Here is a 17269-nt window from a genome sequence, read left to right as displayed (position 1 = left end):
CATCTTATTGTATGTTTCGGAATCAGAAAAACCTTAAAGAGGGAATTTACTCCATGACAAATATTTTAATAGCATTTCTCAGTCAGATTAATCACTCTGTACTCAATTTTGCCTAAACCATTGCCTGTTGCTTTTAAAATCTTGCTGCTGGACCAGTAAATCTGCAACTACAGTACGCAACAGCTGCACCAACATAGAGGAAACTAATTCATCGAAGACGGCACCTTCTAGGAAAAAGACTATGCACTCCTTCCATTTGTTGTGCAGTATAACATGTAGAACGAGGTCTGGGATTAAAAGATACAGCAGACACATTGTAAAAGACTTAAGTTTTACCAAAAGGATTAAAAGAAGCCAGCCACCAAATTCAGAACAAAACACTAAGCAAAAATCAAGAAAACAAGAACAGTAAAGTCAAAGAAGCAAAGCCAAATATACCTGTTTAGTTGAACTCAGAAACATAACAGAAACTGAAACCTAAACAGAAACAGAAATGAAATGGTATAAACTGAAATAGAAACTAGAGCCCCAGTTGGGTACTTTTACCTTTAAGTTTCTCGAGATAAGGTTGAAGGTCAACAACAATCTCATCTTCATCAGAATTGGATCCCGATCCGGATCCATCAAGATCTAAAACATTCTAAAAAGAAAAAAAAAAGCTATTACAATTTACAGTTGATTAGGTATTAAGAATAGGAGACAAATCAATATTATAAGATTAATATACCTTGGCCAGAAATCCAATCGCTAGTACACAGTAACACCATAAGATATGTGGGAAGAATTGAACTTCAGAACTTTCCAATAACCCGACTCCAATGCTTAAAGCATATTCTGAGGCTACTGTTGTGATAGGAACACTTAAGACATCCCGTGCTATTAATGAAAGTTCAGGATACCTTAGCCTATTATCCTTCCAAAACCCAAGTACATCTAGATTCAAATTTGTTCTACGGTCAAGATTAGCTACCTCCAAATACAAGTCTAGTTGTGTTTTTCCAGTACTTGACCAACTGACTCTGAAACACATTAAACTCCTCAATTGCATCAAATGAATCCCTTGTATCATTTATATCACCACCACAAATACGTTCCTCTGATAACAAGGTTGTAGAAGGTACCAAGTACTCTCTGAACAACATTTTAATATTATCTTCGAAACTTTTTCTTCAGTGGCATCAAAATTAAGTTTTGAAAAGCAAAACTTAACAAAATTCAGCTATGTCGAGGGTCAAGGACCATAACTATGGACAAAATAATGCTATATGACTTCCAGTATTTCTTAAACTTCCTGAACATAGAAGTGACCATTTCACACATCATAGAATCTTTACTTTTTTTTTGGTTCTACCAATAACATTTCAATTCTCCATACATTCGAAAGATACAAATTTGCCGTGGGGTACTTGCTTCTGGAAAACAAAGTTGTAATATCATAAAATGACCTTAAAAATATAGCCACAGTCTCAACCTTTTTCCATTCATTTTCAAGAAGACCATGTTTAAAATAAGGGTCAATCAAGTCATAATGATTATATGCTTGTTGATATGCAGGAGCACTCTCAATCATTTGATAGGTGGAATTCCACCGAATAGGCATATCTTGGCGCAACTTTTTAGAACATGGCAAACCAAGGTTACTAAGGCACTCCACAGATTTCACTAGTCTTGTTTCAGAATTCTTGATATACGTAATACCTTCTCTCATTTTCCCAATAGCCGCACCAACCTTGAACCCGCTTTAACAATTAAGTTAAGAATGTGATTTCCACAAAGAACATGAAGAAACTTTCCTTCACAAACTAGTGAACGCATCAAAGAAAATTGATTCTTCAAATTATCCACAACACCGTTATTAGAAGTAGCATTATCTAAAGTGAGGGTATAAATTTTCATTTTAATTCCCCATTCTTTAAGAAAATCAATTAATAAATGACCTAAATATGTGGAGGAGGAACACGTCGAAAAATCAACACTCTTTTGAAAAACCCAATTTAAGTCCACATAATGAGCTATTAACACAGTCATTCAATACTAATGAACTTCACATGTTAGATGTCAAACACATTCTACTAGCTATCATTGCAATCATTGCAAGCTCGACTTTTAGAAGTTTTTTTTCCCTTGCATACATATTCAAGATATCTGACTTGGTTGTGTTTCTTGATATATGTTCCACTAGTGGATTTAGATATGAATGTATGTCCTTGATGCCTTTATGTTCTACAAATTTGAAAGGATAATTATTCCTATATATGGCCATTGGAATTTTTTTTCGATAAGTTTTTTGATCTATTGGTTCACTTTGAGACTCTTTCCCTTTCCCCGTATGTATAGAATCTTTCGTCAAATGACGCTTCAAATTTGATGTTCCAGATGTAGGGGCCAACATGTAATCTTGTTTACACAATGTACATTGGACTTTAAACTTTCCATCACTAGATTTATCAGGTTTCGACCTAACAAAAGAGTCCCAAGACAGTAGATGTTTTCCTCTTGCCTCATTTTAAAGTAGTTGAAGCACTTTGTTCGCAAGAATCAGCATTAGCTTCGATGATATCTCCACCCAACCCAACAATTACATATTCAAAATATTCAACACTCTGAAATGGAAGTAGAAAATGGAGCACATGGATAGTAGTTCATGAACAGAATTAAGAACAAACAGAGAGTAAAACCCAACCACCCTGTCACCACTATCATCCCCATTCCCCAGTAACAGAGTATAAAAATCAGAAATCAATCAGAATAGATTGAGAAGAAAAACAGAAAAAGAGAAAAAGAGGGAGAGCGATAGAAATAGAGCAAGGGACTCACCGGAGAAGTATACAGAACTTGGGTGATGTTGGAAGGAGGAAGAGGCATACCTCGCGTAGCCATTTTGAATCGCTGGTGCGTTCTTTTCTGCAAATTGGATAGTAGAGTTTTAGGGTTTATTTACCAATTTTATCCAATACATTACCCACATTTTGAGTGGATAATATGGGTTGACCCATTTTATACCTATTTTGAACAGATTGGATTTCCAACCCATCTAAAATGGGTTGGATTGGATAGATAACCATTTTTTAAAACCATTTTGCCACACATGGTTGTGTTCAAATGCATTGCCAAAATTCTACTTCCATGTGCTAGTGTGAAAAGGAGGGAAAACACTTGCCAGACACCTCTTATAATAAAGTTAAATTGCAAAGATATAAATCATAATTGAATAGTTGTGGTGCACACAAGCTGGTTCAGACACCATTGTTATAAAAAAATCATGATTACAAGTAGCTTTTTATACGAAGCAAAGTTGAGCTGTAGCAGCTCAAAACTGTAACCTGAAACTACTTCTAGTATAAAATAAGTGGTGCAGGTGGAATAAGGCAGCAGTGGTGAACTTTCATATAAAACAAGGAAGCAATGGTTAATGTTTTGAAGAATCAGTTTTCTGCTCTGTTTTTGGTAGTATACTAGCGGCAGTGACGGCCCATAAAGAAAATTTCGACACACTAAAATCCTAGAGCATTGAGCAAGAAACCATTCAAATGTATGAACGTACTGTCATTTTGAAAAATTTTGCAGTATGGTTTCAATAAGTTCAAAAGTTCAAAAATCCTGAATAAGGAGATGTTCCTTCTACTTTTGACCGTTAAACAACATCGTCTTTGAGATTAATTAGTGGCCATGCATCCTGGATCCATTTTTCTTTGCTGATCATTTGGTTATTTATATTTGTTAAAGGCTCGCTGATTTCTTCACAGGTGGCAGATAAAATTCGTCGAGATGAGCGTGTAAGTGTTATCGAGCGTACAAACTTGAGATATCTTTCTGAACTCCCGCAAAAGGTTGACTTAGTAACTTTGGACCTCTCTTTTATTTCGATACTTCTGGTAAGCTTTTTCTTCCTGAAAATGCTACCAATGTGATTGCCTTAATGTAGTTCCCTACATTAATGATTTAGCAGATAAAGCTAGGGTGTTCCATTTCTATATATAGTTTGTCAGCAATGTTTCTTACATAGACAGTCTTCGTTAATACCTAGTAATATGCAAATGTTCATTGTCTCCTATCCAGGTGATGCCTGCAGTTGTCAATTTGATGAAGGACGAAGCTACTTTAGTGACTCTGATTAAACCTCAGTTTGAGGCTCGGAGATCCCAAGTAAGCGTTTCTTAGAGATCTTGCCTGCATGTGTGAAGCATTAGGATGCTTTATGAAGTGACCTTCAGACCATATATCTATATACAATAATAGAAGCGCAAAGGGGTGAACTTTAATCAGCTCTTTTACCCTTCATAAATGCAGTCTGTGTTGGAAAAAATTGTACGTACAAACAATTTTGGGGAACCAAAATTTCCTAAATCTAGTGCAAAATAGGTTGATTTTCCACCAGCAATTAATGGCATTTTACGTTGAACAAAATCGTCATGTTATTATTTTTCTAATATTTAAGATAGGAGAGCTAAGAGAGAAAGTGTAGAAGTTAGGAGAGTCAACAAGAGGATGATGATGGGTAAGTTAGTCGTTGGAGGGTCCACTTTGAACTTCGTTAGTGTATACTCTGTGCAAGTAGACTTGGGCGAGGAGTACAAGACGTGCTTTTAGGATAATTTGGCGAAGTAGTGGGAGGTATATCGCACACTGCGAAGTTATTCATAAGAGGAGATTTCAATGGACACAACAGGTCAACTTCGAGTGGCTACGATGATGTGCATGGAGGTTTTGGTTTTGAAGATAGGAACAAAGGAGTCTCACTTTTAGATTTCGTAAGAGCTTTTGGGTCAGACATATCCAATTTGAGTTTCCCGAATAAGGAGGAGCACTTGGTAACATTCCACAGTACGGTGGCTAAGACATAGATAGAACTATTTGCTTCTTAAGAAGGATGATAGAGGTCTTTACAGAAGTTAATGGCTATGGAGGTGTGTGGATGCAAACACTGTGTAGATAGGACTGCTAGTTGCATTAGGAAACGACTAGAGACATCTTGGGGTCTTGAGAGGCAGATTGGGTGAAAATGGAGGGGACTGCTGGTGGAATGGAGAAGTCGCAAGGGATAATGAAGGCAAAAAGGTGGCATATGTGCACGGGTGACTCAACCATATCGGGAGCCTAAAACCAAACTCTAACGGGGGCTTTAACTTGCATTTTTTATATATATATATTTTTATTTAAAATCTATTTTTCTAGTTTTTGAGACGTACAATCACTAATAATTTCTTATAATCAGTATTTTCTAATAAATATTTTCAATTGACAATATCAACAACAACAAAAAACCCAGTGTATTCCCACAAAGTGGGGTCTGGGGAGGGTAAAATGTACGCAGTCTATACCGCTACCTCCGAAGAAGTAGAGAGGTTGTTTCCGATAGACCCCCGGCTCAAAATAAAGAATAGTAAACAAGAGCGCAATGAAACATGAAGCAGGATGTATGGCATAACATAAATAAGGAATAAGACATAATACAATAGAAATCAGAGCAATACGAAATAAGATAAATAAGCGCAATATAAAATACAAGATAAGAAAAGGACATCTAGAATAGGACAACCACCTAGTAGTAACATACATTCACAGACCAAAGGCACCCACCACCCTCAACCCTGCTGACTAGGGGCTCCTACCTATGGACACAGTCCTAGGATTGCTAACCCAACTATACATGAGCTCTTCTAACTACTTGCTACAACTCACGCACTCATCCTAGCCTTCTACCCTTATCCGCGACCTCCACACCTTCTTATCTAGGGTCATGTCCTCAGTAATCTGAAGTTGCTCCACGTCATGTCTAATCACTTTCCTCCAGTATTTCTTCGGCCTATCTCTCCTCCTCCTGAAGCCATCCAACGCTAGCCTCTTACACCTACGAACTGGGGCATCCATGCCCCTCCTCATCACATGCTCAAACCATCTCAGCCTTCCTTCCATCATCTTGTCCTCCACTGAAGCCACTCTCACCTTTTCCCGGATAATCTCATTCCTAACTCTATCCCCTCTAGTAAGTTCACACATCCAACACAACATTCTCATTTCTGCCACCTTCACTTTTTGAATGTGGGAGTTCTTGACTAGCCAACACTCTGCTCCATACAGCATGGCTGGACAGACTGTCATTCTGTAGAATTTGGTTTTAAGCTTAAGGGGCACCTTCTTATCACACAACACTCCCGAGGCGAGCCTCCACTTCATCCAACCTGCTCCAATACGGTTAGAGACATCCTCATTGGAGCATATAGCTAATTAATTCGATCTCTGTTGAGACATCATTGTTGATATTATGTAAGAGTTTATCAATTTCAATTTTGAAAAACTTCTTTCGGCTAAGGTAACCATAATAGGAATTGTCAAACATTATTCTATACACAATATAGGCATTTGGAAAAGAATAAGTCGCTTTATCTGATTGAGTAAGTACACACACATATATGCTTGAAAATATGGGGGGCCCTAAATAATGGGCCCCTAGGCAATTGCCTAAGTGGCGTAGTGGATGATCCGGCCTTGCGTATGCGAATTTGGTGGATAATAAGGACAAAGAGGGAGGAACATATGGGGAACAGTTATGATACAAGAAAGACCAAAAAGACACAAAACAAACACCCAAAACAGTCCTCTAGTCAAGAAAACCGTGGACTCTTTGGATGACCCCTCTCGGATTCAACAAACAACAATAAGAACACAATGTATTGTGGTGTTTAACACCTAAAAACAGCCAACCAACAAACTAACAATATGGATAACAAGATGGAACAACAACAAGAAGTTACGGGTTCACTAGAAACAAGAGGAACGATTACAAGTTACAAACCCTAACAAGATTACAATAAAAGAAACAAGGGATAGATAGATAGACTACAGGAAGATGTAATCTTAAAAACCCAAGAGCCTATTCCACTCTTGAACCTTTAACACTACACACAACGATTCACCTACCTCTTACGTGACACGAGATCTGATTCCACCTCTCAAGTGCCAGCGTTTCCAAGCAAACACAATCATTAGTGATTCCACACTAGATCTTGCCCTAGTTTCGGTTGGTGGCTTTTCCAAGCCCTAACTATGGTGTTTCTAGTCTTTCAAGACTTACAATAATATCAAAAAACTAAATCTAAAAACCCTGCAATTTTCCTTTTATAACTATTACAAAATATAAGTTAAAATGACCAAAAGGCCCTTCAAAGAGTGGGCCACCCATCTAGTGTAATTTATGGGCTGATTTGGGTGCATTTTGGGCCTCTTTTACACTTCAATTGCACATGCCAAGGTTCGGGTCCAACACGCATTCTCCTAAGTTCATATCTGTGATTATTCCCGTATCAAGTTAAGATGGTGAGGAAGGAAGAAAAACTAGCAGTTACAACGACAAAAATGGCAGCTTTTAAATACTTGCATGCAGAATTAGAGGCAAAGGAAGGGATAAGAAGTTGTAAGGCTAGCCAAGGCATGAGATGGGAAGGCAATGACCTAGATCAAGTGAAGTGCGTCAAGGATGAGGACGACAAAGTACTTGTAGAGGAGGCATTAATTAGATGGATATGACAGTCATACTTCCATGAACTCTTGAACGAAAAGGAGGATAAATACATTTTGTTGGGGGATTTGGATCATCCAGAGAGATGTTGCAATTTTGGGTATTGTAGGTGTATAAAGGTTGAGGTGGTTAAAGGAGTTATTTGTAGGATGCACATCGGGAAGAGCGATTGGGCCAGATGAAATCTCTGTGGAATTTTGAAAGCACAGAAGGGGAAGGTATAGAGTGGTTGACTAGATTGTTTAATGTTATTTTCAAGACAACGAAAATGCTCTAGGAGTGGAGGTGAAGTACAATGATTTCATTGTACAAGAACAGCTATGAATAGTCATCAACTTTCGAATGAGACCTATTATAGGACATACAATGCATTGTAGATGTATGATCATTACGCAAAGTGCTTCTAAGCCACACTAAAAGTTTGGGAAAGAGTGGTCGAGATGAGGGTGAGGAGGAGCATGACTATTTTCGAGAACCAGTTTGGATTCATGTCGGGGCGCTCAACTATAGAAGTCATCCATCTTGTAAGGAGATTGGTGGAGCAATTCATGGAAAGGAAGAAAGACCTACACATGGTGGTCATCGACCTAGAAAAAGCATATGACAAAGCCTCAAGGGAGGTTCTATGGAGGTTAGAGGAGGACATATGGCGTACAATAGGGCAATCAAGGACATGTAGGATAGAGCCAAAACTCGGTAGGGACGATAGAAAGAGATTCTGAGCTCTTCCCAGATGAGGCTACAACAGGGATTAGCTCTTCTCCCATTTTTATTTGCTTGGTGATAGATGAATTGATGCGGAGAATCCAAGGTAGGTTACTATGGTGTATGTTGTTTATTGATGACATACGTTTGATTGACACGGCGGATTTAATGCTAAGCTAGAAATTGGAGCCCGACCCTGGAGTTAAAGGGTTCAGGTTGAGTAGGACCAAGACAGAATACTTGGAGTGCAAGTTTAGTGACGTGAAGCTTGAGGCTAGCGTAGAAGAGAGGCTTAAGCATATGATATCCAAAAGAGAGGAAATTTCAAATATATTAGGTCTATTATCCAAGGAAACAAAGAGATTGATGATGATGTCATGCATCGTATTTGTGCAGGGTGCATGAAATAGAGTCTTGCATTCGGAGTATTCTGTGGCAAGAAGGTGCTACCAAAATGCACCCGAGAGTGTGGCCTTTTGGTCAATGAAGTGGGTTGAGAACCATGGGTCAGGTTCAAACCCTATACGAGAAAAAACATTAGGTAATTTATTTCTATCTTTCCTAGACTTAGCAGATAGAGTTACATGGTACATGTTACTGATGGGAGGTGACAGATATCTCGTAAAATTAGTTAAGGTGTGGATACGCTTGCTTGGACACCACGATTATAAAAAAAAATGTGCTAACAAAACTTAAAGACAAGTTCTACAAAGTGGTGGTTAGAGTAACTGTGTTGTATAGGGTAGAGTATTGGCCAGCCAAGTACTCTCACATACAGAAGATTGAAGTTGTGGAAATGAGGATGTTGCAATGGATGTTTGGGCATACTAGGACAAATAGAATTAGAAATGACGGTATCCGGTACAAGGCAAAAGTGTCCTTAGCAGAGGACAAGATGCAAAAAGCGACACTGAGATGCTTCGGGCATGTGAAGAGATGCACATATGCCTTAGTGTGGAGGTGTGAGAGGTTGACTATGGATGGTTTCACGAGAGGTAGATGTAGGTCGTAGAAGTATTGGAGAGAGATGATTAGACAAAACATGACGTAGTTGCAGCTTATCGAGGACATGACCGTAGATAGGAGGTTGTGGAAGACACGGATTAGGGTAGAAGGTTAATTGGTAGTAGAGTATTGTGTTGCTTATCTTTTCATATTGGTAGTCGTACAATTTCTCATGTAGTTAGTCGTACGAATTTGTTTACTACTCCTTATATTTTTCCTTGTGGGTGGCATTTGTTCCATGCTTTATTACGGATTTGCTTATTATTCCTTGTCTTGAGCCGGGGGTCTATCGAAAATAGCCTTTCTACTTCTCCGAAGGTAGTGGTATGGACTGCGTACATCTTACCCTCCCCAGACCCCACTATATAGGAATACACCGGGTTTGTTGTTGTTGTTGTTTGTTGTATTATGGTTTTTCTTACTATCTACCTTCTCTTGACTTAGATCATCGCACTATTTTGTCAGAGGTACTTTTCCTTTTTTATTGCGAAATATTTTGTCATGCTTTCTATAGTATTTTGCCATGATTTCTTCACTTACATTATTTCTTTTTCAGTCTGCTTTGATGTGTCTTTCCTCAGCCGAGGGTTTATCGAACAACCTCTCTACCTCCTAAGTTAGGGGTAAGGACTGTTTATACTCTACCCTCCCTAAACCCCACTTTATGGATTACACCGAGTATGTTGTTGTATTTAAGTAACGTAGGGAGCCCTAATATTTAGGCCTTTTAACTCTATTAATATTTTACCTTTTTTAAATCCTTTCTTATTTGAACCACAAAATGTAATTAAGTCCGCACCCAAGAGTGTGGCCTAGTGGTTCAATGAAGTTGGGTTGAGCACCATGAGGTCTCAGGTTCAATTCCCAATAGAGACAAACGGAGACAAACACTAGGTGATTCTTCTCATCTGTTCTAGTCTTGGTAGACAGAGTTACCTGGCATCTGTTGCTGGTGGGAGGTGGCAAGTATCACGTGGAATTAGTTGAGGTGCGCGCAAGCTAGTCCGGACACCATGGTTATCAAAAAAATATAATTATATCCTTCAAAAAATAGCAGTAGGCATAAGTCAATTGTCAAAGCCAATAAGCTCCTTCTTGCCAAAAAATCACATAGAAATTCACGGGTGCAACATTCTCCTAACTGCCTTCACAAACAACTGAAGTATACAATTTTCTATAGCAATTGAGCAACTAAGATAACCATTAAATATGTGTTTCTAGTTTCATGAAAAAGCAAATACTTGTACCAAGGAGACGCAAGAAATTGTTGTCTATTTAGGTAATAGGATTAATATTCCAAAAACTTACACTTTTTTTGTTAATTTGTATTTTGTAACTCAACCATGTTTCTTTATAATATGTATATCATTTTTAAAAATTTTGTTTATCATTAAAATAGAGTACATGCACAAGGCACATACCTGGAGATTACTAAATAAGCAGATGTAACAAGTCTTAAGGCTTGTTTATCCAGGCAAATTCATGTTTTACACCTCTGGCGGACGTCATTGGCGACTATGCTTTTTGTGTTTTACATTACATTGGATGTTGTGTCTATGGTAATGAAAGCTGAGATGCTTCTATCAAAGTAATTTCATACCTCACTGCTCTCCTCTGTCACCCTTGTAAACTGACCATTCTTTTAACATTGCTTAACTACATGAGTACTTCATCTAAAAGGTTTACCTATTAGAGAATTGACACTTTTATTTATTTATATTTAGGTCTACAAGGCGACCTTTATCCCTGTTATGCGTGTTTGATTCTTTTCTTGGACCAAGCATGTAAGAAGTATTCTTGTTGATGGTTGCAGTGAGATGTCAATGTAGGATCTTTTGGCCATAAAAAACTGCAAGTAGTTTCGGGAAAAATCTTGGCAAAAATTGTATGGCATACAATTTGTCATTTTTTGGCAAAATACCCAAGTTCCCAAAACTAGAAAAAAGTAGTTTTTGGGCCAAATTCTAGTTCTTGAGTGTTCTTAAAAATTTCAAATGTACCCCAATTTTTTATATTTTATATTAAAAAAACCACTAATTCTTGTCTCTTGGCGAGCTAATGGAAGTGTGTGAATTTATACATATAGGTCAAGTCAATAGTGGTTGGAGTTTATAATCTATGGTTTTTTTAATCATGAAACTTAGGTACTACTGGACATGTTCATTATAAAATGATAATACAAAGTTATGGGTATTTAAAATAGTTTTTAGAACTTATGGGTACAAATCATATTTTATGTTTTTTTCTTAAAAAAGTGAAATATGTTTCCAAAAGCTATGGCCAAACGCATGGCGCAACATCACCCAAAAATGACTTTCCAAAAATATTTGGAAATCTATGGCCAAACGCTCGCTAATGCTTGTGTATACAGGCAAATTCATGTTTTACACCTCTGATAGACCTCATCGGTGACTATCTTTTTCATGTTTTACATTACATTGGATGCTGTGTCTGGTAATGAAAGCTGAGGTGCTTCTACCAAAGTAATTTTATACCTCACTACTCTCCTCCGTCACCATTCTAAGCTGACCAGTATTTTAACATCACTTAACAGCATGAGTACTTCATCTAAAAGCTTTACCTATTAGAGAAATGACAATTTTATTTATTTATATTAGGTCTACAAGACGACCTTCATCCCTGTTATGCGGGTTTGATTCTTTTCTTGGACCAAGCATGTAAGAAGTATTCTTGTTGATGGTTGCAGTAAGATATCAATGTAGGATCTCATCTTGCTTTGATACAATGTTGAATTACGTGACGACATCATCTAAAAGCATTATATTTACATTGGTCTGCAACAAATATACTAAGATGGGAATTTTGAGTGGACTAGACTTGGTAGAGTACTTTGGCTTGATAAAGAAAACAATTTTGCTGAAGTTCCGTCATAATTGATGTTCTTTTAGTTGTCTTAAATCTAGTTTAGTCCTAGCAAATGCAATTAAACGAGCTTCTTGAGATGGTGCTCTCATATGTGTTTGGATGTGAAGGATTCTGCATATGGAAATATAGGGTATGAGCATCAGCTTATCAATGTCCTTTCAAGGCAAGTAATGCCTCAATCAGATCAACTGAAGCTTAATCATTTGTGCATATCTAGAGTCTCATGTTAGTACTGCTTTCAAGATGCCTTGGCATTTATTCTGCTCTTAAGGATGTTCTCTATGTTAATTTTGTGATCGATTTTGCATGTGAAGGATTCTATTATGGAAATATAGGGTATAAGGACCGGCTTAGTCAATATATCTCTCAAGCCTCCTGTTGAATGTTGATTCAATCTGATGAATAGTTGTAAATAATCCACTAACAGCTCAGTTATTTGCGGTTATCTGAAGTCTCTTGTATTGGTATTGCGTCCAAGAGGCACTCTTTCTTATTGTGTTCTTAAGAGTTACCGTGATTTTGCAAGATAGGTATGTATTTTGATGTAGACTTTTATGTACATGTTAGGTTGGAGGAGGTGGAATTGTAAGGGATCCCTTGGTCCACCAAGAGGTAAGCATTTCCCAGCTTTTTCATCTGCTTATTTTTGATACTTTATGACCCACTCAAAAGCTGATTATTAAGACCTTTTTGGATTTATTTCTTAGTGAAATAAGGCTGGTTATTAAGACTTTTGCTTTAATGCTAATGATATTATTATCTTGGCTGCTTTGAGGAGGAACAATGGGCTATATTCAAAGCACCTGATAAGTCTTTCCAACTTTTATAATCAGTCAAAAAGTATGAAAAAGCAATAAAACATTTGGTTTGTGGGAGAACCAAATTTCTTTTAGCAAGAAATGACATTTGAATCCATGCCATAATGTTTTTTTAAACAACAATTTGGAAGAGCAGCTACATTAATCTGTGAAAAGTGCTATGAATGCATTGCTCATATTGTTTGCTTCAATGTTAAATATGTTAAGATCTCTCGTATCTTGTTGATTTATTCTCCGAATGTGTTGTCTTAACATGATGCTATTTCAAACAAATCCTCGTGTAAAGCAAAAATATGCTTCGTTTTTATTTGTTCGAAAAACTTTACAGAGAAACCTATATATTTCTTCACACATAGTATACCCTTTTCTCTATATATTACATAGCAATTTTACGTTAAGGTTGACCATTTTCCATGAAGTTTGGGTACTTATTCTATGTATTCCTTCAGTTATTTACACTTGGGGAAAGCAGTAGATGAGCTAACCACAATTCTAATTTCCAAAAATAGACACCTTTGTGTTTTGTTGAACTGAGTTTGGCAGCTCATGGACAAAGTGCATCTCAGTTGCCACTGTGAATGGCTAGGATTGTGTAGTCTATTGATTGTTAATATTCTCCTCAACTTGGCTGCTCACTAGTAACTGAGTGGATGGGGTGCAAGAATTCTTTTCTGAACGGAGCCTGGATGCTTCATTTTTCAAGTTCAACCAAGCCAACCATAAATTATTCTACTTGATAATAGTAATATGAATCTGCTTTGCAAAGTAGGTCAATTGGAGAGAAGTAGACAATAAGACTGCTCAACTTCATTCAGCACTGTACTGATTTTGTTTTCTTATATGAAGTAGTCTGTTAGTAAAGTCACAGTTTACTCCCTTTCACCCTTGACCCCATTTATGTGATGCACTTTTCTTTTTCGTATGTCCAAAGAGAATGATACCTTTCTGTATTTAGAAATTATTTAACTTATAAACTTCCCATTATACCTTTCCCATTGTTTTAAGCCACAAGCTCAAAAAAAATTCTGTCTTAATTTCTATTGCAAGTTAAAGTGCATCACATATATTGGGATGGAGGGAGTAAAGACACAATAAGTTTAGAGTATATTTCAACTTAAAGTAATCAATCCAGTATCTTGCATAATTCTCTTCTTTCCCTGGTTGAGTTCCATAATGTCACGTACATTTGGCATATAATACAGGAGGAATGGGGAATAGGTGTGCGAGACATTTTTTCATTTGGAACTGGTTTTAAGTTTTTCTATGAATCAGATAGATGCTAACTGTCAATTGGTGAAAGGAAGTGAGAATTCCGACTAGATTAAGGATTTGGATAAAGAGAACGAAAACGTCTGTCAACTCAGATAGGATGGGAAAACCACTCCAACCAGCAAAAAAAGAGCTGGATTTACACAAAAATAGCAGCATTCCATTTGATTGTACATCTAGCTATTTGGGGTCAGGGAATAGACTAGGTCTTACGGGCATGTTGTTAGTCTGCTTGTTTGTGCTCAGGATGTGTAATATGGCTGAACTCTTGGAGAAGTCAATTTTGATTGCGTTACCAGTTCTCGATCTCTTTAGTAGATTTTCCATTTTTTAATGGGATTTGAGCAGTTTTTGCGATCAAAGGAGGTATCAGGAATCTTGGCTGTGTTTTGTACGATGAAATTGATACTTTTATGATAACTTCCTTAAGAGAATCTGGAGAGGCAGGACTTGGTTCTATTGTCATTTCTTCAACATCCCCATCCCTTTTTCTCATCAGCAAACTAATTTTGGAGTTTGGTATATCATAACTTTTAGCAAGAAAAAATAATTGAGAACAAAAAGAATTTAATACTCCTAGTCCCATCTCTTGCTTATAACAGAAATTCCTTGTTTTACTCTGGTTGTCACGAGGTGCTTACCGTTACTGCTGTGCAGGTGATCGAGAAGATCTTAAATGGGGTACAAAACCATGGATTCCAATGCAAAGGTTGGATTGAATCTCCGTTGCAGGGAGCTGAAGGTAATAAAGAGTTTCTAGCTTGCTTCAATCGAGCAGTCATCAGTGAAAAAGTCGAGAAACATTATGCCTAGCTAACATTTGAAATCAATCATGTATAAGCATTCATCAGTTAGGAAGTTGACAAACAGTAAGCCTACGCAACATTTGGGATCAAACATGCATTGTATGGATATGCTGGATGCCTACCAAAAATATTTAAGAACACAACTTCTAGAGGGGTTGGAGTCTAATCAATTACGTGGAAGCATAATTTTGAAGTCGGAAGGCTAGATAGTTTTATGAGAGCCTTTTGATTGTGGTCTTTTCTTCTTCTCTGTCTACGAACGATGAACATGTTGAAGTTTTAGCAATGGCTAGCATGACTACACTTGCAGACAATCAATTAAAACCAAATTTCCAATTGCCATTTAACTTGAGGGCTACCACTTTCGAGTCTACTAAATTCTTGGACTAGCTGAAACGGGAAGAGGGAACCATATAAAGTATTTTTTTACCACTCTTGTATAAGGCTGTCAAGTGGGCCGGGTCGGGCCAACCCGGAATTGACTCGTTCAAATTAGGGTAAAATTCAGAAATGACATACTTGAGGTCCTAATTATTAATTTTATAGCAACAGTTTCATAATTATATTTTGTAAAACTTGTATTATGTATTTTTAAAACTTGTTGCTATAAAAATACATATACAACTAATTTTACCTCCCTTAAATAACTGAAATTGGTTGAGATAAATATGGTATAATTATCAATTAATTAATTTTGTAGATTCCTTTTCCGTTAAAACAACTTCAATAACGTAATTTTCGTTTTAGCTTAACAGCATTGATCAAATTTCAAATTTCATTTTTCTCCATTAACAAGTTCATCTGAGGAAAAAAAATCAAAATCTGCTTTTCGTTTTTATGAGCAATTTCGTCTAATTCAACCGTGTTTTTATGTTCAACCATTGTTGTTGTTCATATGAAATTCTACAGTCTCTTCTTCGAATTAAACATCAGTTTCAAAACAAAGCATTAATTTTTTTGAATCGAATTCAATTATAGATTCTTCAGTTCAAATTGTTCGAATTCAACTATCAGTTGAAAATTCATCCGTTACTATTGTTTAAGGTACATAATCATTAAGCTTTTTAGGTTGGATTTTTTGTTTCTGCCATTATTGATGCTCCTATTTAGTTTCGATTTATAATCAAAGCAGGAGGAAATTCAACATATATAACAAAAACCTTCAGAATTGAACTTTTTTGTTGCAAAATTTCAGTTTAGAAGTTGTTTCAGTTATTTAGATTTCATTGTTCGACTATTTATTTCAGTATCGATTGTTGTTATTTTGATCGATTTAACAATTGATCAAATTGTAAAGCTCCCCGATTATGAAAATAATTTAAACAAATTTCGAGTTGAATTTGATTCAATTATTTTTTGAAAATCTTTGATCAATGGATGAATGAATTGAGCTGCTGAATGTAATGAAATTCTATTCACACATATCAAAATACAAATTAGGTATGCTCCATATGTATTTTTTGATATGTTTAATATTAACACTGCATATGTATTTTTGAACTTCTTAAAGTTAACGCTGCATATGTATTTTTGGTTTGCTTGTCGGAATTTGAGAGTATAACTATTTTTGCTAAAAATATATTTTATACAAATTTTTCTTCGGTTCGATTCAGTAGTTTCTGTATTTGGTTTAAAAAATTTTTGTGTTTGTATTTTACGTTAAACAAATTTTGTTTAAATTTATTTTTTGAATGGAGATGTTGGTTGTGTAAGTTTGTTTGCAGTTAAAGCTGAAAAGTGTTTGTTTTAACAAGTTACAATTTGACAAAATGTTAATATTTATTTATTTTTTTGGTTAAATCAAGTAGAAATGGGAAGCATACCAGTACTTGTGAAGCACTCTGGTCGGTGGACGTATGAAAAAAACTACGAAGAATATGTCACTGATGCTATAATGTTGAGCACATCAGCAACATTCATTGAGCTGCACGATGAATTGACATCTCACTTAAGTGTGAATTTAACGAGGAAACGTATTCTAGTGGAATATCAAATTACTGCTAATGCAGGGCAGATAGAAATACATAATGATATGGGTTTAAAGGTGTTTATATTTCAGAAAAAGAAGATACAAGACATGAATTGTCTTCCTTTATATGTAAGCATTTTGGAGAAAGTTGTAGGGAGCAACATGGCAAGTTCATCTATCTGTGTTGCTGAAAGAATAACCAACTGTGACAACATTCAAACACTGATAAATACAACAAATGAAGGAGCTTTGGTGGTTTGTGAAGATACACAAGCATTAGATGTATTTGAAA

The 17269-nt window shown here is 36.4% G+C and overlaps 2 protein-coding genes across 3 annotated transcripts; one reads left to right on the top strand and one right to left on the bottom strand.

Moving 5' to 3' along the window:
- LOC107842398 lies at nt 1-2719 on the bottom strand. 2 transcript variants are annotated; one of them, XM_016686224.2, is made up of 3 exons: nt 728-2719; nt 547-640; nt 1-287 (listed from the first exon to the last, which is right to left on the bottom strand). In XM_016686224.2, the coding sequence occupies exons 1-3, from the start codon at nt 1067-1069 to the stop codon at nt 103-105; spliced, it is 621 nt and encodes a 206-aa protein (XP_016541710.1). In that variant the 5' UTR covers nt 1070-2719; the 3' UTR covers nt 1-102. The 2 variants fall into 2 exon arrangements, with proteins under 2 accessions (XP_016541710.1, XP_047258799.1); XM_047402843.1 differs by having other exon boundaries at nt 547-630.
- Nucleotides 2720-3746: 1027 nt separating this feature from the next.
- On the top strand, nt 3747-15355 carry LOC124885136 (putative rRNA methyltransferase YqxC; the record flags this gene model as incomplete). Its single annotated transcript, XM_047402842.1, is given in 4 exon segments — nt 3747-3875; nt 4060-4146; nt 12683-12727; nt 14860-15355. Coding segments are annotated over 4 exon segments (417 nt in total), but the record flags the coding sequence as incomplete, so codon positions are not given.
- Between the last annotated feature and the right edge of the window lie 1914 nt (nt 15356-17269).

The sequence above is a fragment of the Capsicum annuum genome, unplaced genomic scaffold (assembly GCF_002878395.1).
Source record: "Capsicum annuum cultivar UCD-10X-F1 unplaced genomic scaffold, UCD10Xv1.1 ctg2838, whole genome shotgun sequence".
NCBI lineage: Eukaryota > Viridiplantae > Streptophyta > Magnoliopsida > Solanales > Solanaceae > Capsicum > Capsicum annuum.
The sequence above is the reverse complement of the archived record's forward strand: the minus strand, read 5'-3'. Positions and strand labels throughout refer to the sequence as shown.

Bases quoted from the DNA above. Each gene is read 5' to 3' on its own strand.
- LOC107842398 (XM_016686224.2), bottom strand. From the start codon at position 1,069: ATGATACAAGGGATTCATTTGATGCAATTGAGGAGTTTAATGTGTTTC. The intron at 641-727 runs GTATATTAATCT...TTTTCTTTTTAG, and splicing joins CGATTGGATTTCTGGCCAAG to AATGTTTTAGATCTTGATGG. The intron at 288-546 runs GTAAAAGTACCC...TTTTAATCCCAG, and splicing joins TTATCTCGAGAAACTTAAAG to ACCTCGTTCTACATGTTATA.